The sequence below is a fragment of the Pituophis catenifer genome, unplaced genomic scaffold (assembly GCF_029215685.1).
Source record: "Pituophis catenifer annectens isolate HBS135680 unplaced genomic scaffold, rPitCat1.0.hap2 SCAF_4, whole genome shotgun sequence".
Lineage (NCBI taxonomy): Eukaryota > Metazoa > Chordata > Lepidosauria > Squamata > Colubridae > Pituophis > Pituophis catenifer.
This window is the reverse complement of record NW_027256884.1, coordinates 45456733-45479569: the sequence shown is the minus strand read 5'-3', so window position 1 is coordinate 45479569 and position 22837 is coordinate 45456733. Positions and strand designations below refer to the sequence as shown.

Below are 22837 nucleotides of genomic sequence, written 5' to 3'. Positions count from 1 at the left end.
AGGCCATTTAAGAATTTGACAATAAAAACAGGTAACAAATATGCTATTATCATACAGTAGCATTTTTGTGGAATATCAATTCTAGGAATAGTCCATGTAGTACTTAAATTTGGTATAGATATGGAATTTTGAAAAGACCTATCTTTAATTAAAATAAACAAGCCTTTTCACTAAAAGGATGGGAAAAATCTGAATGTATAAAAGTGATATCTGGTTTAGAACTGTATTGTATATAATAATGTTAGGATTAACCACTCTCAAAATTCATAACAATTTTCCTGAGATGCATTAATTCAATAATCTATATGTCACAACCTAGTCAGACAGGTTCTATCTAGACATAACATATGGCTTTCAGCTGTATTGGTTAAAGATTATAGGAGATAAAAATCTAATAAATCTGGAGTTTGAAAGACAGATGCCTTTCTTTTCTGGATGAATTTGAGCTTTTTTTGTGAAATAATTAAATTTGGGATGCAAGACTTCAAAGGAAATGTATGGAAATCACAGTCCTATGATATTTGAAGTTTTTCCTAAATGAGTTCCAGACTAATTTCCATAACAATGAAACTGTCCACATATTACATTATTCGTATAGTTCACAGAGTATTATTTTCCTAAAACAACAGCTAAAGAAAGATCTGTCACCTTCTTCCTTCCCTCGTTAAACTGAAAAGCTAGTTAAAATAACAAGATACACCTGACACAAATAAAATAAGAACAATCTACTAGTGCACAATAAGAACATGCAGTCACACTCTGCAATGTTTCAGTAACATTTTCACTTTTTGAAAAAAAGCCATCGCAAATGATGTGTAGCTACAGACAGTGCCCGAAGTACATTATATTGTATGATGCAATATAAATCAGTAAAGCTGATTTAAAAAGTACAAATTTAGAGTATTTTCAGTTCAGCTATCAGAAACAAAACCTGTTCAATGTTTCCATTCTACTGTATGACGAACACCAAGTAACAAAATTTATGTCATTTAAAATACATCTTAAAGTAAATATTTTCCTTCAAGGAAAACACATTACTATAAATAAATTACAATACAGTGAATTTTCCTGAACTCACTTTGTTTCTGCCTTCCAGCCCTTAAAATAAAATAAAACAGCAAAAAAAGAGAAGAAAACCACCCCTTACACTTTCTGACATGATAGTCTTTTTTAATATAAAATAAGTTGTTTTCAGAGAAATTAGTTTCACAACAAGGAAAACCCAAGCCTTGCTGCAGTCACTATTAAAAAATATATGTGTATAAGTGTATCTATTTGTGTGTGTGAGGTGCGTGTGTCTGTGTGTGTGTGTGTGCGTGTATACACACAGTATATATGTATACCTTTCTAATTTTTTTTACAAAATGTGTATATTAATAATCTTTGCATATTTTTTTAAAAATAAACTTAAGTAGTTCAATAACTTCATTTTAAAATAAGAAAAGGCAGATAAATACTTCATTATACATCATCAGCTGGCAGAGGTGGGACATTGATCCTTGGCCTTGTAAAAAATGCCATCTTCTCCCTGTCATATATGGGAAAAATATTGAACAATTATTTTATAGTTTAACTCATTTAACAAACAAACAAACAAACAAACAAACAGAATACTATATCATTCTCCCAAACCAAAGTAGCAACTTTGACTAGAAACTAAGACTAGAAAAATTATAAACAGGTATTTTGGATGTCCTCAATCCTTCTCATACTTGCATAGTCCCACTGGATGCTATCTTAATTACCTCAGAAATACCCAATGTATTTGCGCAATTAAGCATACTCTATGAGACTTCAAGAATCCAGGCAAGATGAAAAAATTAAATCAGACTTCAAATTCCAAAATTCCCTCCCTACAGGTATTTTTAATGGTTTATCTTTATTTGGGTGTGTGTGAAAATATGTGCATGTATGAAAACCAGGAGATTTAGTACAGAACTAGGAGCAGGAATGGCCCAGTATTACATTTCCCCTCCTTGGGTGACTCAGGATCACTCAGTCTTGGCCTGAAGTATCTGATTGTATCGTTATGGAAAAAAATTAGCATGAAACATAGGATATAAATATGGAGAGTTTGTGTGTGTGTGTGTGTGTGTGTGACTATGTATACATTCTTTGTTTACATAAAAATATCATTAGCCAAATATGTACAAAAATTTTAGATTCATTAGTACTTATAGACATGAATTTGATTTTATATAATTTATCTGCTTATATCTAAAAGCAGATGCCTAGCAGGGTCAAATGTGAAAGTGTACTATGTCTGATAAGATTCTAAAAGTTTTAGATCTATATTCATTAATCCTGTGATTAAGGGAAAGCCTGTAATTTTTCTCAAGCCTAGTGATCATTAAAGTGGTAACTCATATTTAGGTTTTATCACTTATAAATGGAAAGTCTTTTATTTTCATTCATTTTCACTTTTTATTCCATGTAGTCTATGTTCAGAAGGAAATAGTATGTGTAGAAGAAATAAAATAAATGTGTGCTCTTTTCAATTATGACATTAACTATCATTAAATAGTTTCAAAATAATTTAAACCATTCTTAATAGTTTACCGGAAAGTCTGCACCTGAAGAGGTTCCTTTTGATTTTGACCACGCAGTTGGTATACTTCTTTGGAAGCTTTTTTAAGCAATTTTTCAGCTGCTTGTTGTTGACGATGCTCAAATTTTGTTTGCCTTGTCTAAGGAAGCAATTAATTCCTTAATTTATTTATTGAATTTATACCACAAATTTCTCTTGGTATAATAAGCAATTTAGGTATCTTATAACCATTCAAACAACTACATGAAATATAAAACATTATCCCACTAAAATCAATGTAATCCATTTGAAAAAAAATCAATAATTACGAACTTTGGCAAAAGAAAACTCTTTTCTGCCATTTTCCTTAGAGTGCAGTTTGTAGCCTGAGACTTACACGAGGAAGCAACCAAGACTGTATGACTTCCAACACTGATGATATACCCTGGTCTAAGTAATTAGGCTGGTTCATAGTGAGAGCCAGTCCCTCAAATAGTAAAGATCTAAGTTGCTATGGATTTTAAGGTCAAGACCAGCATCTTAAATTGTTCTCAGTAAATTACTGGCAAGTAGCTATCTTTACATACAGGCATCATGTAATCCCTGTATTTTACACATTGTTATCTGATACTATTTGAGACATTTCAGAAGGGAAGTATCGAGGAAAGAACATTGCAAAACAAGATGCATGTAACCATGGTTAGGTCAGACTAGTTGAGAAAGGATCATGCTTGATGCACTAGCAGTAATTTACATGTATGCCATTTGAAGCACAAATGCCACATGCAAATTCAATGACAACTGGGGGTTTCTGAAAAATTCCCAAACTGTAAACAATGCTTTCCAAGGAAATGCCACCTCATCCAAAATCAGCTTCACTTCAAACCTCAAGTTAAGCTTTTTCCTACCAACAATGCCTCCAATATTTTCTAGATTTATTTACTTATTTAAAGCATTTATATGGTCATCCACTCACTTTCAGTGACTCTGGGCAGCTTACAAAAAACAAAACAAAACAAAACAAAACAACCCAATGTACAATCTGTAAAAATAACCATGTTCCCTTTTTATTTTCTAGATTTAATGTCATCTTGAAACAAGTCAAGATTAGCGGACCTTTAATTATATCTATTTTTTTAGTGGGTTATGACATTCAATATTTAGTAACCGTTTTCCTATTTAAAAAATGGAGTGATTTTTTTTTCTTGTCTCCTAAGCTTTAAAGAAGTAACAGCTGGAAGAAGGGATGCCATTCAAAGTGATAGCTATCACCTTCGTGGTATATGGCTCGTTATCTAAGGGACTGCTTAAAGATAAGGGACTGTTTCTGCCCATCCTATATGATTGGACAAAATGGGCATGCTTTAGGTCCCATCTATCATCATCTATTGGACAATGTAATCTATTGCAACTTTTCTGCTGCAGTGCCCACTGTCTGGAACAGCATTTCCCCTGCCCCCGAGATCCATACAGTTCCCACTCTGACAATGTTTAACAAATTCTTGAAAACCTGGATTTTTACCTAAGCCTTGTGATAGGATAGGTGTCAATAGCATTTTATTGATGAGAAGGAAATGGAGGTCTTTTGGTTTATCCTTCTTTTTAACTGCTCTTACTATTTTTAATATGGCATACCGCTCAGAATCTTATGTAGTTGGGTGGCCTCTTAAAGTGAATACATAGATAAATAAATGAGCACTAATTTGGTTTAAAATGCATAGAAAGACAACAGCATGCAAATAAGCACAGCAAAAAAATGGACATTTCTTCAGCAATTTCTCTAACAGAGCCATTCCTAATATCAACTTTTCCTAATTGGTTCCTATGGGCCTAAACTCCTATGAGACTATATATCAATGGAAAATTCAATATCTCACTCTTTTTTTTTTTTTTGCCAGCAGATCTATTACGATTAAAATTATACTCACTATTAAAGCTATATTTAAGATATGAAAATGCATGACACTGCTAGTAAAAAATTCCTCCTCCCAGAAAACAATGTGACATAAATTCAGCTATCCTATAATCATTTTGATACAAATCTCTATTTAGGATTTTAGGATATAGATCTGAAATGTATACATTACTAGATGTAAATCTACTCTCTCAAACATAAAGACTATCTTATATTATCTGAAAAGAATTGTGAATCCAAATAGACTTCTCAATAGCTCCACATAATTTTTAAAGAATATCTTTAAACATTAAAAATCTGATAAAAACATATTTTTATAAGACCACTTCAATGTGAGTGCTCATGTAGCTTGACACTGGTTTTATTTTCTACTTCTTTGTAAGTGCAGAAGCAATTTTCCACATACTCCAAGGACGGTTTGTTTTTTAATCTTATTTCTGGAGTGTTCCATACCAGTAGCAACAGATATGAATGATTGAGAAAGAGAAGGGAAATGCCCTATTTTATATTTTAAGGGAGAGAGGGGATATCTAAATAAACTTCTTCCAGAAGTAAAAATCTGCCTAAACAATTTAAGTCCTGTTTTTCCCTTGCTTGATACAATAGCATTACTTCAAACTGTTAAATTATTTATATTTGCTGTTCAATAATTTATTAATATTTATAGAAATTAAACATTATAAATCTGATTTCTGTATCTCATTGCTGTATGAACAACAAAAACAAGCTGTAGTAAATGTTTAGATGATTCCATACCTGCCTTTCTGCTTCCTTCAGCAAATTTCGGAATCGTTCATCACGAATGACCCAGTGAGGCAGATCAGTTTGACCACTAAGCTGGGCATCCTCCAGACGCTGCCGTAATTCTCTTAGAATAGATAATTCCTCATTTAAGTGTCTCTGCCTTGTTCTTGATGCCTGAAGATCCAGCTCCAGGTCTAGGGAAGTCCTTTCCATAAGATCAGCCAAAGATGATCTACATGAATGCTACAATAATATAAAAATTATGTCAATGCCTCTAACCGTCTTAGAAAGAACTATAAGGCTCTAAACTATTTCACAGATATACAATTGTTGCAAAATGGTGAGCAAAAATAATAGGAGAAAATTGATTCAGTTGTGTTCAGGCAGAAACTGGTCCGCTATAGGTTAAATGGGACAACTTTAAACCACATTTACACAATTAGGAGCTGGCACATATTCTCTTCACCATATCTTACATTAAGAATGTTTTCCTTTCCTTCTTAGTTTAATTTTATACTTACATTTGTACTGACATAATCCCAATTAAAGCTAACAGGAATTTATCATGAAATTGCTGGGATTAAATTTCAAGAAATATTGAAGCAGTGGAAGAAAGCTCCTCTTTACTTGGGACAAATGAAAATTTCAGAAAAACTAAAATACGATATTTTACAAATATAAATACAAATATAAAGTTACTTGATTTGTTCATAAAATATGTCCAATGTATACAATTTGATAAATTAACCCATATCATAATTTTAAAGTTATTGATAAATGTTATTAAACACATTTTTTAATTTTTTTACTTCAAGTTGATACACTTTAAGAAATTAAGCATTTTTAATGTCTGTCTTTTAGAAGAAACCAGCAGACAACAGGTCCAGTTTTAAAAACAGTTTATCTATGTTATAGTAGAAACATATAGAAAATGGAAAAGGAACCAAGGTTCAAAGTACACAATATACTGTATCACAGAAATTTTCCATTTTATTTTTTAATCTGAGGTAGTATCTACTGTTAGTTTCAGCTTCTATTTATCCTTATTTTAATTGTTTTGTGCCTTATAAAAACTGATTTTTTTATCTACCATGTCTACCTATTCCTGTTTGGTTTCTAATTTGGTATAAGTATTTATTCTTAACCATTTTATGAACTATTTAAAAAAGTATTAGGAAATATTTTCTACTATTATTCCATATTTTTTCAGAAAACAAAAGAAAATGTGGGGGGGGGGGGACGACCACAATCCTTTGTCTGTCTACTTGTAATCCATGTTTCAAATGATGGATGGATAAAATTTTATTTCTGATTGCTTATATTTGGCATAATGTTTATCATCAGCCTTCCTTAACTTGTGTATCCAGTATGACCGTTAAGCATTCTCATTGGGTATATAAGCAATATTTCTTTGGCTTGCAAACTGCAAAATGAATTTGCAAAAAACACTGACATTACCAAAAATGTTAAAGCATGCACTACTGTTCTTCAATTGTGGTTTTATATAAGACTTGTCTTCCTCAGTCTGATGTCCAAGCTAGCTTCTGTATGCAGTTGACAAAGAGACTTTTTGAATCTTCTTGATATCAATATTAATCAAGACATTATCTAGCGACTGAACATATATTAAAATAATCAACTCAATAGAAAAATGTGGTTATCATCTGGCCTTCTTTTAACAATGACAGGGTAATTTACACAAAGTAATGAAAAGTCTAGTCAAATATATAATAAAACTATTAGACAGTATCAACAATAAAAGGAGTTATATGCGACAAATAAAACACAGCAACAACTAATGAACAACCTTATTGCAAGCCTTTATGATTAACATATGAGCAAAAACTATAACATTTATCATAAGATCACACTATTAAATACCTGCTTATAACGCAGCGTACGCCTTTCCAAAGTATTCCGTATAAAAGGTGACTTTCTTTGCAAAGTGGAACTGTCGCTATCACTACGATATAGCTGACAGAAAGATGTGAAACACTGATTAGTCAATCTTAATACAATTTAAAGTTTAAATACAGTAATTTTATTATAGTTATCCACATTAATTTGAAATGATTTCCTTTAGATAATCTGATGCAAATTTTAGTTTTATCATTCTTGTATTGTCTATTATTGATTTATCAATAGCAACAAAAAACAATATTTTTTCAAAAAACAAATTAAAAATCAATGAAATAATTGAATTGGAAATGGGCTGCCCATTCTATATTTTTCCTTATCTGCAGGAACCCCTTTCTCTGATCAGATGAGTAAAATGATTTTTGTCCTATAGGTGTGGCACAATTAAGGAATGATATTTTCAGAAGCAGATTCCATGAAAAATTTCATCAGCAATACTGGAAGATATAAGCAATGCTTATGACAACAGTAAAAATCCTCAGAAGGAAGAATATAGACAGTTGGGCAAAATATAGACAAAAATTACCTGTAATGTAATCTGTGGTATGGGTTAATACTTAATACATAATATTTGTTAACTAAATTATGTTTTGTGCTTTGGAAGAATGTACTTTGTATAAAAAAAACCACTGTCTAATATAAAACAATCCAGATTTTGACAAATCTGCGATGGCATTGTCCTTCACCAATCTGGTTAGAGCTGATATGAGCTGGAATGCACAAGCATGAAAAGGATAGCAAAGTCTATACACTGACTTGTTCAAATCTTAACCAGTATACAGATATTCCATTGCACATATAGAGTAAAAAAAGCTTTTGTAGATAGCTTGGCTTGTATTAATTAATGGGAAAAAGTTCCTAAAACTATGTATTCTGCTGATAGGTCATTTACACCAATTTTAGACAGAATTATTTAGCATTCCAAATGACTTTTGCTATGAAATTTTCTACTCACTCGGCAAATATATTGACTTCGTGCACCAGGTGAAAATGTCTGTGAGCGAACAATAGTATTATTACGAACAAATGCAGAACCACGGGAGCGACGGCCAAGTCTGTTTTTATGAGGCAAAACCATTTCTTCAGGAAAAAGATCTTCTGTATTAGTCTCCTTGTCCACCTATAGTAATAATCAAAATCTGAATACTTTTGTTCACAAAGAAAGCACAAGTATTTTAGGGAGTAATTTTAAAGTAATTAGTCCATTACTATACCCTACTTATAATAAAAATCAAATTAAGAGCATTTTATTTCCTAAAAAGAAGAAAATAAACATTCATTATTTAAATAAAAACTCCAGACCAAGTCCCATAAAGATTTAGGAAAAACTGTAACAGTTATATTTACTTGCCTTTAAAGTTGGAGCCTGAATTTTTCCAGAAATACACTGATCTGTTTCAGAGGCAAACATAGGAATCTGCAATGATTCACCACAATAGGAGTCCAAGTGATGACTGGACTGCATGCAATTACTACATCCACTATCAACTGATTCTGCTTGCCAGCTTCTGTAGAGGAAATATTTTAAATTCTTTTACTGATTATTTATTTTATGAAATTCAGTAACTGGTGATCTGAATGAGCAATAGGTAACTTAAGAGAAAAACAGAACAGCCAAACCATTTAAAATCAGCCATCAAGGGGTAAGAAATTCTTGTATTTATATATAAGAGAAAATAAGATTTATATATTGGATAATAAACTAAACCAGTCAATTGGAGCATACAATACAGTATAAGCCTTTCCTAGGAAGATATTCAAGTGATGGCCATCATAACTGAAAAGGTCTTATGTTGTAACCACAGCCTGGCAGAGCAGGTCAGACAGGTTGATTTCTATATTGTATCTTACTGCATCATAATCCTAACAAATATGCAATCTTTGTTTCTAGACTCCTCAGATATGTTATCAAAATCAATAGGATGGGTTCTTTATCTTCACAGAAGTATTTACTGCTTACATATATATTTTTCAGATGTATAGAATGCTATTTATTCTATGTTTAAAATTTTGTTCAAATGTGCATGAACTCATGTTGGCTCAGAAAAGAATATGGATTTGTGTACTCCTTAAGATCAACACAAAGGCTAAAACATTTTAAGTCTGTTTCAGCTACAAATGCTTAAGTTAAGATACTTCCTACAATAAAGAGGGAAAGTCATGCTAGGATTAATTGAATATATTTAGGATTCATGTCAAAATATCAAGCATCAGAAATGGAATCAGCTTTAGGACACTAGAGATGGACATACATGGCTGTCCAACTTCTGCACATTCTTATTGTTTGCATTCCTCCCCATAAAAGGTACCTCTCTGACACAGCTTCTCCTTGATCTTCTTTTTGCTCCATCTGCTGTATTTCCTCTTCCGTGTACTCCAATTTTACTCTCTCCTCTGCAAGCTCTCTCTCCACAGCTTCCAGTTGAGCTGTGGTCCTAGCTAAAAGAACAGTCACAGCATCCTAGAGAAGAAAGGACAGTTCAGATTGAATTATTCCCATTTTATTTATATGTGAACTGGAATTAATATTTTCAAAACATAATAACAATGACTGAGTTCATATGTGCCAAAAATGTCTTAAATTAGCAATATGCAATATATTCTACACTTTGGGAAATTCTCATAAGTAAAGGGTGCTATTTCATACTGAATTCCAAAAGGTATCCCTTTCTGCTGTATTTTTTCGTTGTCCTACACTGTTTCCAGAACAAATAGGCTATATTTTCTTAAATTCAGATCTCAAATATAGCATGTAGAATGATTCATATACTTCAAAATAACCTAAACATGACCAGACAATTCAAAATGGACACAGAACATACTCACACTTTTAGCATGACCAGCAGATCAATGCCAGTTAAACAGTTCCACTGATAATAAAGAAGTTTCACCAATGCAGCTTTTTATCAATTGCCTCATTTATCTAGCATTTCAGACATATCTTCCTTTAGTATCAAGTATCACATAAACATAGAAACACAAGAAAAATTATATATGACTATACCATTTTCATTATATTTTTATTTTCAACAAAATGAGAAGCACTTTCTTCACGCTTAGGTTGTTCTTTTTTTTGTTCACAATCTGAACCAATGAAGGTCTGAACAGGATACCAGCAAAGCTGCATCTCACTAGCCCTCTCATAGTTAGCTAGGCTGATCTGAGCAATGCCCTGTGAACATATCAATGCAAAATGTGTCAATGTATCATAGAAAACATTTCTATTACAAAACTATTTCTTTTAATTAAAAAACATTAGCTTCAGTATTTAAGGAATACTCTTCACATTCTGTGGGAGTAGCCTCATTGCCTACATTTCTCTACAGATATTTTACATCTAATTCTAATAAATTTGTTTTGATTTTTCACTCAACTAGGGAAAAATCAACTAGGGATATATAAAACATTTTCCATGTAAAATGTTTTCAGTTCATAAAAAAAATTGTGTTAAGTTTGAAACCTTTGCTTCAACCCTGAAATGGGTTGTTCTGACCATTCTGGAACATTTCATGGAAAAGAATCTCTTACCAATAATTCTTCTTGTTGGTGCTGGCCAAGTGAACAAATGTAAAGTTGCAGCGCTTTGAGTTTTAAGATATTTGACTGTACAGGAATCTGAAAGACTTCATTAAATATTAACGAAGCCTGGAATTCCAAAGCCTTAGAGCAATATGTGGTTGTGGTGCCTGTCTCAACAGATGGTAAGTAAATTCTCACATGTCTGGAAAAAAAGAAAAACTCCTATATAGTAGAAGTATCAATAAAATATATGAAATATATGTAAATACGTTTTCTTTTTATCTGTTTAAATGGTCATTACAGTGTTGCACTGAAAAGGCCTGTAATTCTTTTCCATGTGCTAAAACAATAATATTTGGGAGTCAATATGATACAAATGCTGGCAATTTTGGATGCCTACAAGTAGTCCTCGATTTATGACCACAATTTGGACCAGAATCTCTGTTGCTAAGAAATGCAATTGTCACTTGATGGTGCATAATTAATCACATATCTTGACATTTGATAGGATTAAAAAGAGAGTGTTAGAATAATGTACAATCTCAACGTACATTTTACAGCCTTCTTTCATGGCAAAGCCAGTAAAATTCTTCAGTTGCAATACATGGACAAGGAGACATTCACTTCCACTGTCATGCCTGAAAAACAAGATGACTGTTATTATCCACTCTATCCTCAAACTTACAAGCCATAAAGATTTATATGTCATATTTTTGTTTTTATATAACTGATATATCATATATTTATAATGAATCATATTGATATAGTGACAGCATTATATTACAATGTAACTTTAAAATAGCAACAACTTAGAATTACTAATTTAAAATTCCTCTTTATTTTGGCAGAAGTATCTGACATAGCTAGCAGAACCTATGAGGAATTCTAGTCCATTCTCACAAATCTGGAGAACTGATTAATTTGGCCATTTAAAGGTAGTATTTATGTGATGAACCATAAATTTTGGATGTATTATTCTGGGCTAGTTGGGGATTTTCTTTTAGCCCCATACTCTTTTCCCCCCCATAAATTAAAGCAATAATTATAAGATAACCCAGAAGATGTACATTCACTACTCACAAGTGTTCATGAATGTTTATTTTATTTATTTATTTAGGGAATTTATATTGCTGCCTATTCGCACATGGTGACTCAAGGCGGCTTACAGAATATAAAACCTCATATAAAAACAATAAAACTATAAATTAATATAATAAAATCATATATAATATGCCACAAAGAAGAGGGAGTCAAACTATTATCCAAAGCACCTGAAGGCAGGACAAGAAGCAATGGGTGGAAACTAATAAAGGAAAGAAGCAACTTAGAACTAAGGAGAAATTTCCTGGCAGTTAGAACAATAATTCATTGGAACAACTTTGCCTCCAGAAGTTGTAAATGCTCCAACACTGGAAGTTTTTAAGAAGAGATTAGATAACCATTTGTCTGAAGTGGTGTAGGGTTTCCTGCCTAAGCAGGGGGTTGGACTAGAAGACTTCCAAGGTCCCTTCCAACTTTGTTAAATTATTATAATATGATATGATATAATATGATTATAATAATATAATAAATTGTTGTCTGTTTTGGCATATAATTAGTACTAACCAAGGCATATATACTCACAGAAATCCAACCTGCATTTTGGGCTCTTCATTAGTGACACCATCATTATAAAGTGATTCTTCAACATCTTCATTTCTATATAGGAATTTAAAAAATTTACGGTAATATCGCTACAGTAGTACTCTGTCATCATATAGTACTATAATAATAATACTATAATACTACTACTGTATAATACTACAATAATACTAGCTAATAAGTACAAAAAAACCTCCTTCATCTGCTTTCTGTATTATATGATAAACGTTCATCAAACTCAAATCTTAAAGACATTGTTGAATTCTATGGCATGTAATAAGTCCACATGTGATTAACCTAATGTCTACACTTTATTTACTGGCAACTACCACATATGGTTATTTTGCAAAAAACAAAACACAATTAGTATATTGATGCCCAGATATGCAAGACAAGCATCAAAAGTAATTTTAAACATTGAGGCATGTGCTATTCCCAGTTTTAAATAGGTACAGGTACAAAAGCTTAAGCTACTTTAACATCCTCAAGGTCCTCTTCAAAGGATTAGATTTTCTATTCAAAGCAAAGTTGCTTCTATTCTATGTACTAATATGTAGTGTTCCAGTCTATTATAACTGAATTTTGTTATAAAGTTTTAGTGCTAGAGCACTAAAGCATTGCCAGACAAAATTATTGAAATTTCAATGGATCCAACACAATGTTTCCTTGCCCTCTCATAAAGTGGCAGCTCTTCATTTTCAGCTGCTATTCTTTTCTTCTCATTTTAATTCATTTATTTTTCTTGTTTAATTTCTACTCATTTTTAAAACGTAAAAATATTTCAAAAATAAATTTCCAAATGCCTCTTAACTACCATTAAAAGAGAAGAGTTCATGTTTCTATGTAGTTACAATGCTCAGTAAACAATAAAAAAAAATTAAGAACTAAATTTAAAAAAACAACTTTGTTAAAAGATTTTATTTGCCATTAATCTTATCCAGTAGAAGATAAAAATATCTTTATCAAGTATTTTAGAGGGGAATTTTTAAGGGGAATTAAGTATAATTCCGTTTTACACATATTTGTACAACCTGACCTTTTGCTTAAAGCTTCAAACACGCCACTGTCACTAGCCAGTGAATAATTGGACAGACATGCTGAGACTCGCCTGGATCTCCTTTCCAATCTTCTAGTACTATCTTCACGTAAGGTCACAGCTACAACATGGAAAACAGTAAAGATAAGTTACACTGAAGGTTTGTTTATTTATTGGATTTATCCTCTCCTTTTAATTTGTAAAGCATAAATAAAGGCAGAATACATAATACACCCTCTTCCTATTTTCTCTTCATCAACAACATTGTGAGCTGAGTTGGGCTGTGAGACAGTGACCAGTGACAGTGACCACCCCAAGTAACTCAGCCAATTTCCATGTCTAAGGGAAGACTCAAACTATTTTTACATCTGTGAACAGAAGCCTTGGTAGTACAGTGGTTTAATGCACCCTGTAATTAACACAGCTGCCTGCAATTTCTGCAAGTTCGAATCTTACCAGGCTCAAGGTTGACTCAGCCTTCCATCCTTTCTAAGGTAGGTTAAATGAGGACCCAGTTTGTGGGGGCAATAAGCTGACTTTGTATAAATATACAAAAGTATGAAGGCTATTGCTTAACGCATTGTAAGCCGCCCTGAGTCTCCGGAGAAGGGCGGCATATAAATCAAATAAAATAAAAAAAAAAACCCAAGTCCATCCAGTTTATCAATACAAATATATTAAATGTGACTTATGTGCATTGAAATCTTAACACAAACTGGCCTATCTTAAATTTGTATCTGAATACTTTTAACTGAGTCTTGAGCACATGCTTGCATGACTACCCATACAATTCACTCCAAATTAAAAAGATAATACATGTTGCTAAAGCAAAACATAAAGTATTTATAAACTATTAACAATTTAACATGAGTATAGTCCACTGGTATATAGAAGATAATTGGGTGCATTCAGATTATATAAACTATCCAACACTTACTCCCAATCCTTTGTGATTCTCTTTATGATTAACAGATTGATTAATGCTAATTGTGTTATTGGCCTATGACGTCTCCCTTCACTAACTAGAGAAACAAATCTAAAATAACCCATGTCTTGTCTTAGATTTATATTCAGGTTGGCAATGAATGGAAATCAGAGCAAACAGCACAATAATCATTCAGCCAATGACCAAGAACAAATGACACAAGGACCGTTAAGCAAGCTACTAATGCGAATTATATACGTGCAGCACATTAAGAGGGCCCAACTAGTGAAATCAAACATCAAAAGTATGGCTCTCATATAATTTGAAAGTAATTATGTGCATTTGTTTCAATTCAATTATAATTATATCAAGTGTTTTCTTAAAGCTATCTTTACCTATACCTGTTTTTTAATGAGATAATCATGTCAATTATAATTTTAAATATTTCCATGGTGAATTATTTTGTTGAAAGTTGCATGAAAATAATTATGCCATAAAAATGCAAAGTATTTTTAAGATCAGTACAAAACAAACAGTAAGCAAATTTTTGATATATTGCACAACACAAATAAAGAAAATATGTTGTCATTTTATTCTTCAGGTTTTTGACTTCCTAACTAGCCTACAGTTCTATTAGTCAAACTGAACCCTGTCAGCTTCCTATCTTGGCAAAGCCAGCTAGTTTTACCAGGAACATATTAATATAGAGTTTATTTCTGTAATTTAATTATATATAATTACTTTATAGCTATAAATTACATATATCATTATTTCAGATTTCTAGTCTTTTAAATGTAAGATTTTGTTTATCTTATTGCAAGAAAGTTTAAGTATTTGAGATAATTTTGTAATACAATTTTACTTATTTTGTTTGAATGCAATACCAAATGTTTGTGCCTTTATTTTCAGTTTTTTAAAAAAGGATGCTCTTAACACTCAAATTCTATAATTGTGATATTCTGATGTTTGTCTAGGTTAAAGTATTGAAGAAGATACTATTGCTACCTTGTTTCAATTTTGTAACAATGCAGTTGCAAGTTAAGACATGCTTCCTACTCAAATGACAGAAACAGTTTTTCACTGAAGAGTTTGTCATTTTGTGCAGTAACTGTCTTCCCACTTTTAAATATTTTATTGACTCTTAAAAGAAACTTCATTTTAAAAGTTTAAGTAATAAAGACTTCTTTGAAATGATCTGTACTCTATGTGACAACATTGATAAATTACTGAAAATTATTCTGTGCTTGGTTTTCAGTTTGCCTTTACAGTTCCCAATCTAGTTTACAGTTTGGGGTTTAACTGAGAGTTTTGTATCCAGGAACCAAGCCTAAATCATTTTAGCTTCTTGCGATCAACTAGTCATCTGCTAGTTGATCGCAAGTTCAACTTTAGCTAGTCAACTAGCATTTAGCTAGTTGACTAGCTTTAGCTTGTTGACTAGCTAAATGCTAGTCATCTGATCTGACGTATAGAGGATGGCAGCTGAAGTTTGAAAACATTGCATAGTTAATATCAAATAAATGAACATGTAGCTAATATCAGATGGTGAAGTAGAAATGCAAGGAATTAGAATTCCACATTTTTGTTCAGCTGATGCTCTTGTGCTTAGCTATTAGATCCTTAAATACAACAATGACTAATACTAGCTATTACTATAAACCCAATAGGGCTAGGAACCAATAGTTACTCCTAAGATTTTTTAAATAAAATCATAAAAAATATTTTGGTTTTTAAACATGCAGAACAAAACCCAAACTCTACAAATACACATGAGCTTTACAGGCAGAAAGAAAAGAGTAAATCTAGAATCACTTACAGCATTTTTTTCTGTTGTGCCACATGAGGAACAAAATAAAGGAATAATTTAAGTGAAAAGTGGAACCAGTTTGTCAAATCTGACATTTTCATTTAAAAAAAGAAACCCACAGAATTAAGCATTCCCTGAAATTCTGCAACTCAGGGAAAAAATGAATGTTGAAGGCTACATCAACAGTACTTTCCAAACTTCATTAATGAGAGCTAACAGTCTATAGTACAAAAGAAATATTTTTAAATCTTTATTCTTTATATATATGTTCTTTATATATCTTTATTTTTTATCTCAAACAAATATTCTACAAATAATAAATGAAGCACCTACACTTTATTGCTTTACTCAAAATGTACAGTAACATCTTTATTTTCTGGAAAAGAAGAACCAATTGTTTTAATGGAACCATTTTTGTTAACCTAAGAGTGCAGATTTTGGCATCTTACATTCAATTTTGCAACCAAAATTGTATTTCTGTCACGTTTAAAATATATGACAAAATTGTTAAAAATAAAAAGGAATATGAATTTGTACTAATATTCTTTCCTTTTACACTGAGCAGAGAAATACAAACAGGTAGTTAAAGTTTCGATACTCATGTCTCTGTAAATCAAAAACAGATCAAGTGAATTATTTCAGAAAAAAAGCATATTTCATGGTACTCCAACACTAGATGGCAGCCATTTATACCTTATGCACATTTAAAAAACAACAACAGTGCTGTTCATTAATTTCCCTAACCTTTAAATATTAAAACTAGCAAAATGGGAAATGGAAATGCCTAAGCAATTCAATCACATGGGTATAAAGCAGACAAATCTATATATTTAATTTTTAAAAAATGATCTTACACCCAAGGTAAAATAGCAATTATTTTTTTAAAAAATAAAAAATGCAAGCTAATAACATTGAAAAATTAAATTTTATATTACAATGTAGCAAAAATTGTAAAAATTGCACTAAAATGCATATTATGGAAATTATTGGGCAGTTTATAGAAGAAGTGGTTGGGGGGGAGGAAACTACTGCCTTTTCCTTTAAATTATACTCCCTTCTAGAATGGAAAAAAATGAAAATAAGCAATCTACTTACAAAGCACAATCAGAGCAATGAGAACAGTTGCATTACTTGAAATGGTAAATCCTTTCTTTGGAGTTGAAATAAATATACAATGTTGTTCCATCCACTAGAGTTGGAGTTTTGAAAACGATCTAGAAATTCAATTCAGAATATTGTAGCCCATGTTTTAACTGGTTTGGAGCAGGGGTGAAATGCTCCTGGTTCGGACCGGTTCGGTCGAACTGGTAGCGATGGCAGCCAGTGGTTCAGAGAAGTGGTAGCGATGGTGGCATGAGGTTCCACTCCCCCACCCCCCGGTCGTCATTACTTCCTGGTGCGTGCACTTCCGAACCAGTTGGGAAGGTAAGTAGATTTCAACCCTGGCCTGGAGCATATTATACCAATATCACAGGCCCTGAACTAGTTACTAGTTCCGTTCTGAATAGAGTTGAAAGTGCTGATATTAACCTATAATGCCCTTCACAGTTTGGAACCTGAATATCGAGAAAATTGCTTCTTCTATCCCAGCCAGTTAAGAGTATAGAAATGTTGTCCCCTTATTTCTGAGCATCAAGGTAACCAAAGCTAGAACGTGTTGCTTCGCCACAACAGTGCTGACACTATGAAATGGGCCGTCCACAGTAATTTTTATGAAATGATTAAAAATGGAACGTTTCAAATAATATTTCACTAACATCTCCTGTGCCTCGTTTCTTGCATCTTTACTATTACTCTCTCTATTTGGTTTTGCAATTTGAATTGTACATTGTTTTTACACTGCCATTGTTGTATTATTGTGACGCTGTAAATTGAGTGATTTTAGTGTGTTAAAACCTGAATGAATGAACAAATAAATGTCTTTTTTAGGCTTAGAACACTGCAAATGAGTTTCAAAGCACAAGTGTTTTATTCATTTCAAATTACAATTAACTTGCCCTATAATTTCAATAGGAAGTAGTTTCCTTCATTTTGTTTCAGAAATAGATAGGAAAGAGTTTAGAATATGAACACAAATGAAAAAACTAAAATATGTAGCAAGCCAGCAAAACATTTTATTTCCTTCTCTTAAAACTTACTCTAATAATTTAATGTTTTATTTATTTATTTATTTATTTATTTATTTATTTATTTATTTATTTATTAATTAAATTTATATACCGCCCTACTCCCAAAGGACTCAACTGAAACACAGGCATGCTAACTGTTCACAATTTCATTCAGCCTTTTTCCACCAAAGCAAAACATGCACAACTGTATTTTTTTAGATAAACTAAGTATCTTGTGACATTCAACCTAAATTCATTGTTTTGTTGATATCTGAAAACAAAATATAAATGGTAAAAATTAACTTACCACCAGAATTTGGAATATTGATAATTTGCAGCCCTGCTTCATTTCTTGTGGAATATTCAGTAGCCTTAAATGCCACCATTTCTTGTCCTTTGTCTTCACCCAAAACAGTGCCCTGAGCTCGAAGTACTTCTGAGGCACCTGTGTATGTTACTTCTTCATACCCTTCTGACTTATGGACTAATGGAGAATCCCGAGAAGTGGGTTGGAAGGGAGTGTCGAGGGGAGAACTTGGAGGTGATAGTGAAGAAAGAGATGATCTTGATGACAATGATGCCAAAGACAGAGGAGTATCTAAAGATCTTCGTTGTTTATTGATAGCTGGGGATCCGATAGATTCATGATACTGTACATCTTTATTATGAGAATCAACTGAAACTGGTTCATATCGCATATGATGACCATATTCAACAGCAATATCACATTTATCATACTGAGGGAGACCATAGATGTCTGTGAAACTAACTGAACTCAGGGAGCCTCTGCTGGATGCCAATGACCCACGGCTGGATGCCAATGATCCTCGACTGCTTCCAGAAGATATTGTTAAAGAACTGGCAGATAAACTGTAATATAACAGACATATGTAGTAAGTATGCATTCACAAATGTAGATTCAAAATATGAGTTTTTTTCCTCTTCATTAGCTGAAACAATAATCAAGATATACTCCTATATGCAGGCTTTGCAGATAAAAACTCCATCATTTTCCTTTGTCATTATATTATCAAATGAGTAACAGCAGGAAAAAAATTAGAGAAGGGAAAATTAATTACAGTGAAGGACTAATGCTGGTTACTCTTATAAATAACTAAACCAAGTCACTACAGAAAATGAGTTGATTTATGCACTATATTAGACAGCCTTGAATTCACACATTTATATCTCCTGTAGCTCCTCTGTCTTCCATTTTTCCTCTGTGACTGAATTTGTGATCTGATCTTTGTCCTTCAGGAGAGAGTTCCAAATTATAATCAGAACAAGTCTGCAATTCTGGACTGAACATGTCTGCATGAAATTGCAAAGTATACTTTTCCTAAGTCACACATACATATAGCAAGAACTGCTTAAAAAATCCTTAATTGTATCCTAAAAATAATTGTTTGCTTACCTAAGGTTGTCTATGCTTTCATATATATGCCTCTATGTCTTCAAAGATGATATTTATGGAACCCACAATGTGCTGAAATCTTTACCCTTTGGGCTATACTCACTTAAAACCTGGACAATTGTGCCTCAGAACATGTAATGAAGGACAAGGGGGGCTAGCAAAAGCATACATGTCCACTGAAGGAAGCAGGAACAAAAAGGCTGTTCTTATTCTTCATTTTATCTATGCATCATACATATTGGAAAAAAGCCATCTGACATGATTGTTGCAAGAGGCTGTGCTATCATGAAGGGATTAAAGCAAAAACTGCACAAAAAAAGTAGAGCAAAGTTGGCATCTTCTAATCTACATATCCAGATGGTCCTACCTAAAACATTTTGATTCATATGAGCACCAAAATACTCATGTTCTCTGAAAGGGATAGCATAATTCTTTCTACAAGATCTTCTTGGATTTTTTGCATGTACAGTCAGGTCCAGAAATATTGGGACATCGACACAATTCTAAAATCTTTGGCTCTATACACCACCACAATGGAGTTGGAATGAAACAAACACAATGTGCGTTAACTGCAGACTGTCAGCTTTAATTTGAGGGTATGTACATCCAACTCAGGTGAACGGTGTAGGACTTACAGCAGTTTGTATATGTGCCTCCCACTTGTTAAGGGACCAAAAGTAATGGGACAATTGGCTTCCCAGCTGTTCCATGGTCAGGTGTGTAATATTCCCTCATTACCCCAATTACAATGTGCAGATAAAAGGCCCAGAGTTCATTTCAAGTGTGCTATTTGCATTTGGAATCTGTTGCTGTCAACTCTCAAGATGAGATCCAAAGAGCTGTCACTATCAGTGAAGCAAGCCATCATTAGGCTGAAGAAACAAAACAAACCCATCAGAGAGATAGCAAGAACATTAGGCGTGGCCAAAACAACTGTTTGAAACATTCTCAAAAAGAAGGAATGCACTGGTGAGCTCAGCAACACCAAAAGACCCGGGAGACCATGGAAAACAAGTGCGGTGGATGACCGAAGAATTCTTTCCTTGGTGAAGAAAACACCCTTCACAACAGTTGGCCAGATCAAGAACACTCTCCAGGAGGTAGGTGTATGTGAGTCAAAGTCAACAATCAAGAGAAGACTTCACCAGAGTGAATACAGAGGGTTCACCACAAGATGTAAACCATTGGTGAGCCTCAAAAACAGGAAGGCCAGATTAGAGTTTGCCAAACGACATCTAACAAAGCCTTCACAGTTCTGGAACAAGATCCTATGGACAGATGAGACCAAGATCAACTTGTACCAGAGTGATGGAAAGAGAGGAGTATGGAGAAGGAAAGGAATTGCTCATGATCCTAAGCATACCACGTCATCAGTGAAGCATGGTGGTGGTAGTGGCATGGCGTGGGCATGTATGGCTGCCAATGGAACTGGTTCTCTTGTATTTATTGATGATGTGACTGCTGACAAAAGCAGCAGGATGAATTCTGAAGTGTTTCGGGCAATATTATCTGCTCACATTCAGCCAAATGCTGCAGAACTCATTGGACGGCGCTTCACAGTGCAGATGGACAATGACCCAAAGCATACTGCAAAAGCAACCAAAGAGTTTTTGAAGGGACAGAAGTGGAATGTTATGCAATGGCCAAGTCAATCACCTGGCCTGAATCCCATTGAGCATGCATTTCACTTGCTGAAGACAAAACTGAAGGGAAAATGCCCCAAGAACAAGCAGGAACTGAAGACAGTTGCAGTAGAGGCCTGGCAGAGCATCACCAGGGATGAAACCCAGCGTCTGGTGATGTCTATGCGTTCCAGACTTCAGGCTGTGATTGACTGCAAAGGATTTGCAACCAAGTATTAAGAAGGGAAAGTTTGATTTATGATTATTATTCTGTCCCATTAGTTTTGGTCCCTTAACAAGTGGGAGGCACATATGCAAACTGCTGTAAGTCCTACACCGTTCACCTGAGTTGGATGTACATACCCTCAAATTAAAGCTAACAGTCTGCAGTTAACGTACATTGTGTTTGTTTCATTCCAACTCCATTGTGGTGGTGTATAGAGCCAAAGATGTTAGAATTGTGTCGATGTCCCAATATTTCTGGACCTGACTGTATGTATAAGCATAGTAATGTATGCACAGGCATAGTATCTCTCACAGAGAAAGAAGTGCACTGAGCCATCCAAATGAAGTGGCTGCTTCAAACTTCAAGAAAAGATACTTTGCTTATGCCAGCACATGTCACAAAATCCTTCTAATAAAGTGTTTCTCAACCTTGGCAACTTTAAGACAGGTGGACATCAACTCCTAGAATTCTCCAGCAAGAATTCCCCAGTCAGCATTCCCAATTCTGAGAGCTGAAGCCCAGTCATCTTAAAGTTGTTAAGGCTGAGAAACAATATTCTAATGCTTTACACACCATAATATTTAATAAATGTACAAGATGTGGATCAAATCTTTACTTAAGCAAACACCATAGGTCCTGTGGAATGATTCCAAATATCAGGTGGTAAATTTGTATACAGGTAAGAAAGTAACACAATTAAACAACTCAATATTAAGGAGAAGGACTATTTCTTTCATAGCAAATAAGTAATTATTGACACAAGAGAAAGTGTTCATTATGATCAAAGTAGAAGACAGAACATATAATTTGTAAATTATGTAAAAGAGTTTGAGTAGAGCCCTTTTGATCTGGAAAGTATCACACTTTAGCAGCCAATATGTTTCTGAAATTATGGCTCTGAAGCAATAAACCCTGGCCTGGAAAAAACATTAAAAACCCAAAAATGAATAAATGAATGAAGTTTAAATAACATAAATAGATATTTTAAAAAAGAGAAAGCTGGTCAAGTGTTGAGAAATTATGATCTGCAAGGATCTTCCCTGAAATGCTACTAGGCATACTTCCCTGAAATGCTGAAAGAGCTATATCCATGGAAAGCTCACAAGGCTGTATTGAAAACTGTTTCCAGAATCTAAAGATCACAGCTGCTTCTACAATTTAGGGAGGGGAGGTAAGGTATTTCCTTATGCTAGCACACTAGGTAAATTTGCACAATTTAAAGTCTAGATACATTCAAAATAATTATCAAATAATAAATGAACAGTTAGCAAAAAGGCAGACATGAAATAACTGGAAGGAATAAGCTATTAAATAGGTTAAAGCAGTAAATTGGGAGACAAAAAGGAACCAATATAACAAAAAGCAACATTTAGTTATTAAATCAACTAATTAGAAATTAATTATATGGTCGATTCTTATTATTTCCTTCTAACATG

The 22837-nt window shown here is 33.2% G+C and overlaps 1 protein-coding gene across 1 annotated transcript in view; it reads right to left on the bottom strand.

Moving 5' to 3' along the window:
- Positions 1-1124: 1124 nt before the first annotated feature.
- Positions 1125-22837, bottom strand: part of WWC3 (WWC family member 3) — an 88571-nt gene continuing 66858 nt past the window's right edge. Inside the window, exons 11-23 of the mRNA XM_070942898.1 lie at positions 18447-19009; positions 13300-13420; positions 12246-12320; positions 11174-11260; positions 10632-10824; positions 10108-10275; positions 9413-9564; positions 8455-8611; positions 8059-8223; positions 7068-7160; positions 5199-5429; positions 2560-2687; positions 1125-1528 (exon numbers count right to left, since the gene is read on the bottom strand). Of these exons, the coding sequence (XP_070798999.1) occupies positions 1462-1528; positions 2560-2687; positions 5199-5429; positions 7068-7160; positions 8059-8223; positions 8455-8611; positions 9413-9564; positions 10108-10275; positions 10632-10824; positions 11174-11260; positions 12246-12320; positions 13300-13420; positions 18447-19009 (2200 nt within the window). The 3' untranslated portion in view covers positions 1125-1461. The remainder of the gene's footprint in view (positions 1529-2559; positions 2688-5198; positions 5430-7067; positions 7161-8058; positions 8224-8454; positions 8612-9412; positions 9565-10107; positions 10276-10631; positions 10825-11173; positions 11261-12245; positions 12321-13299; positions 13421-18446; positions 19010-22837) is intronic.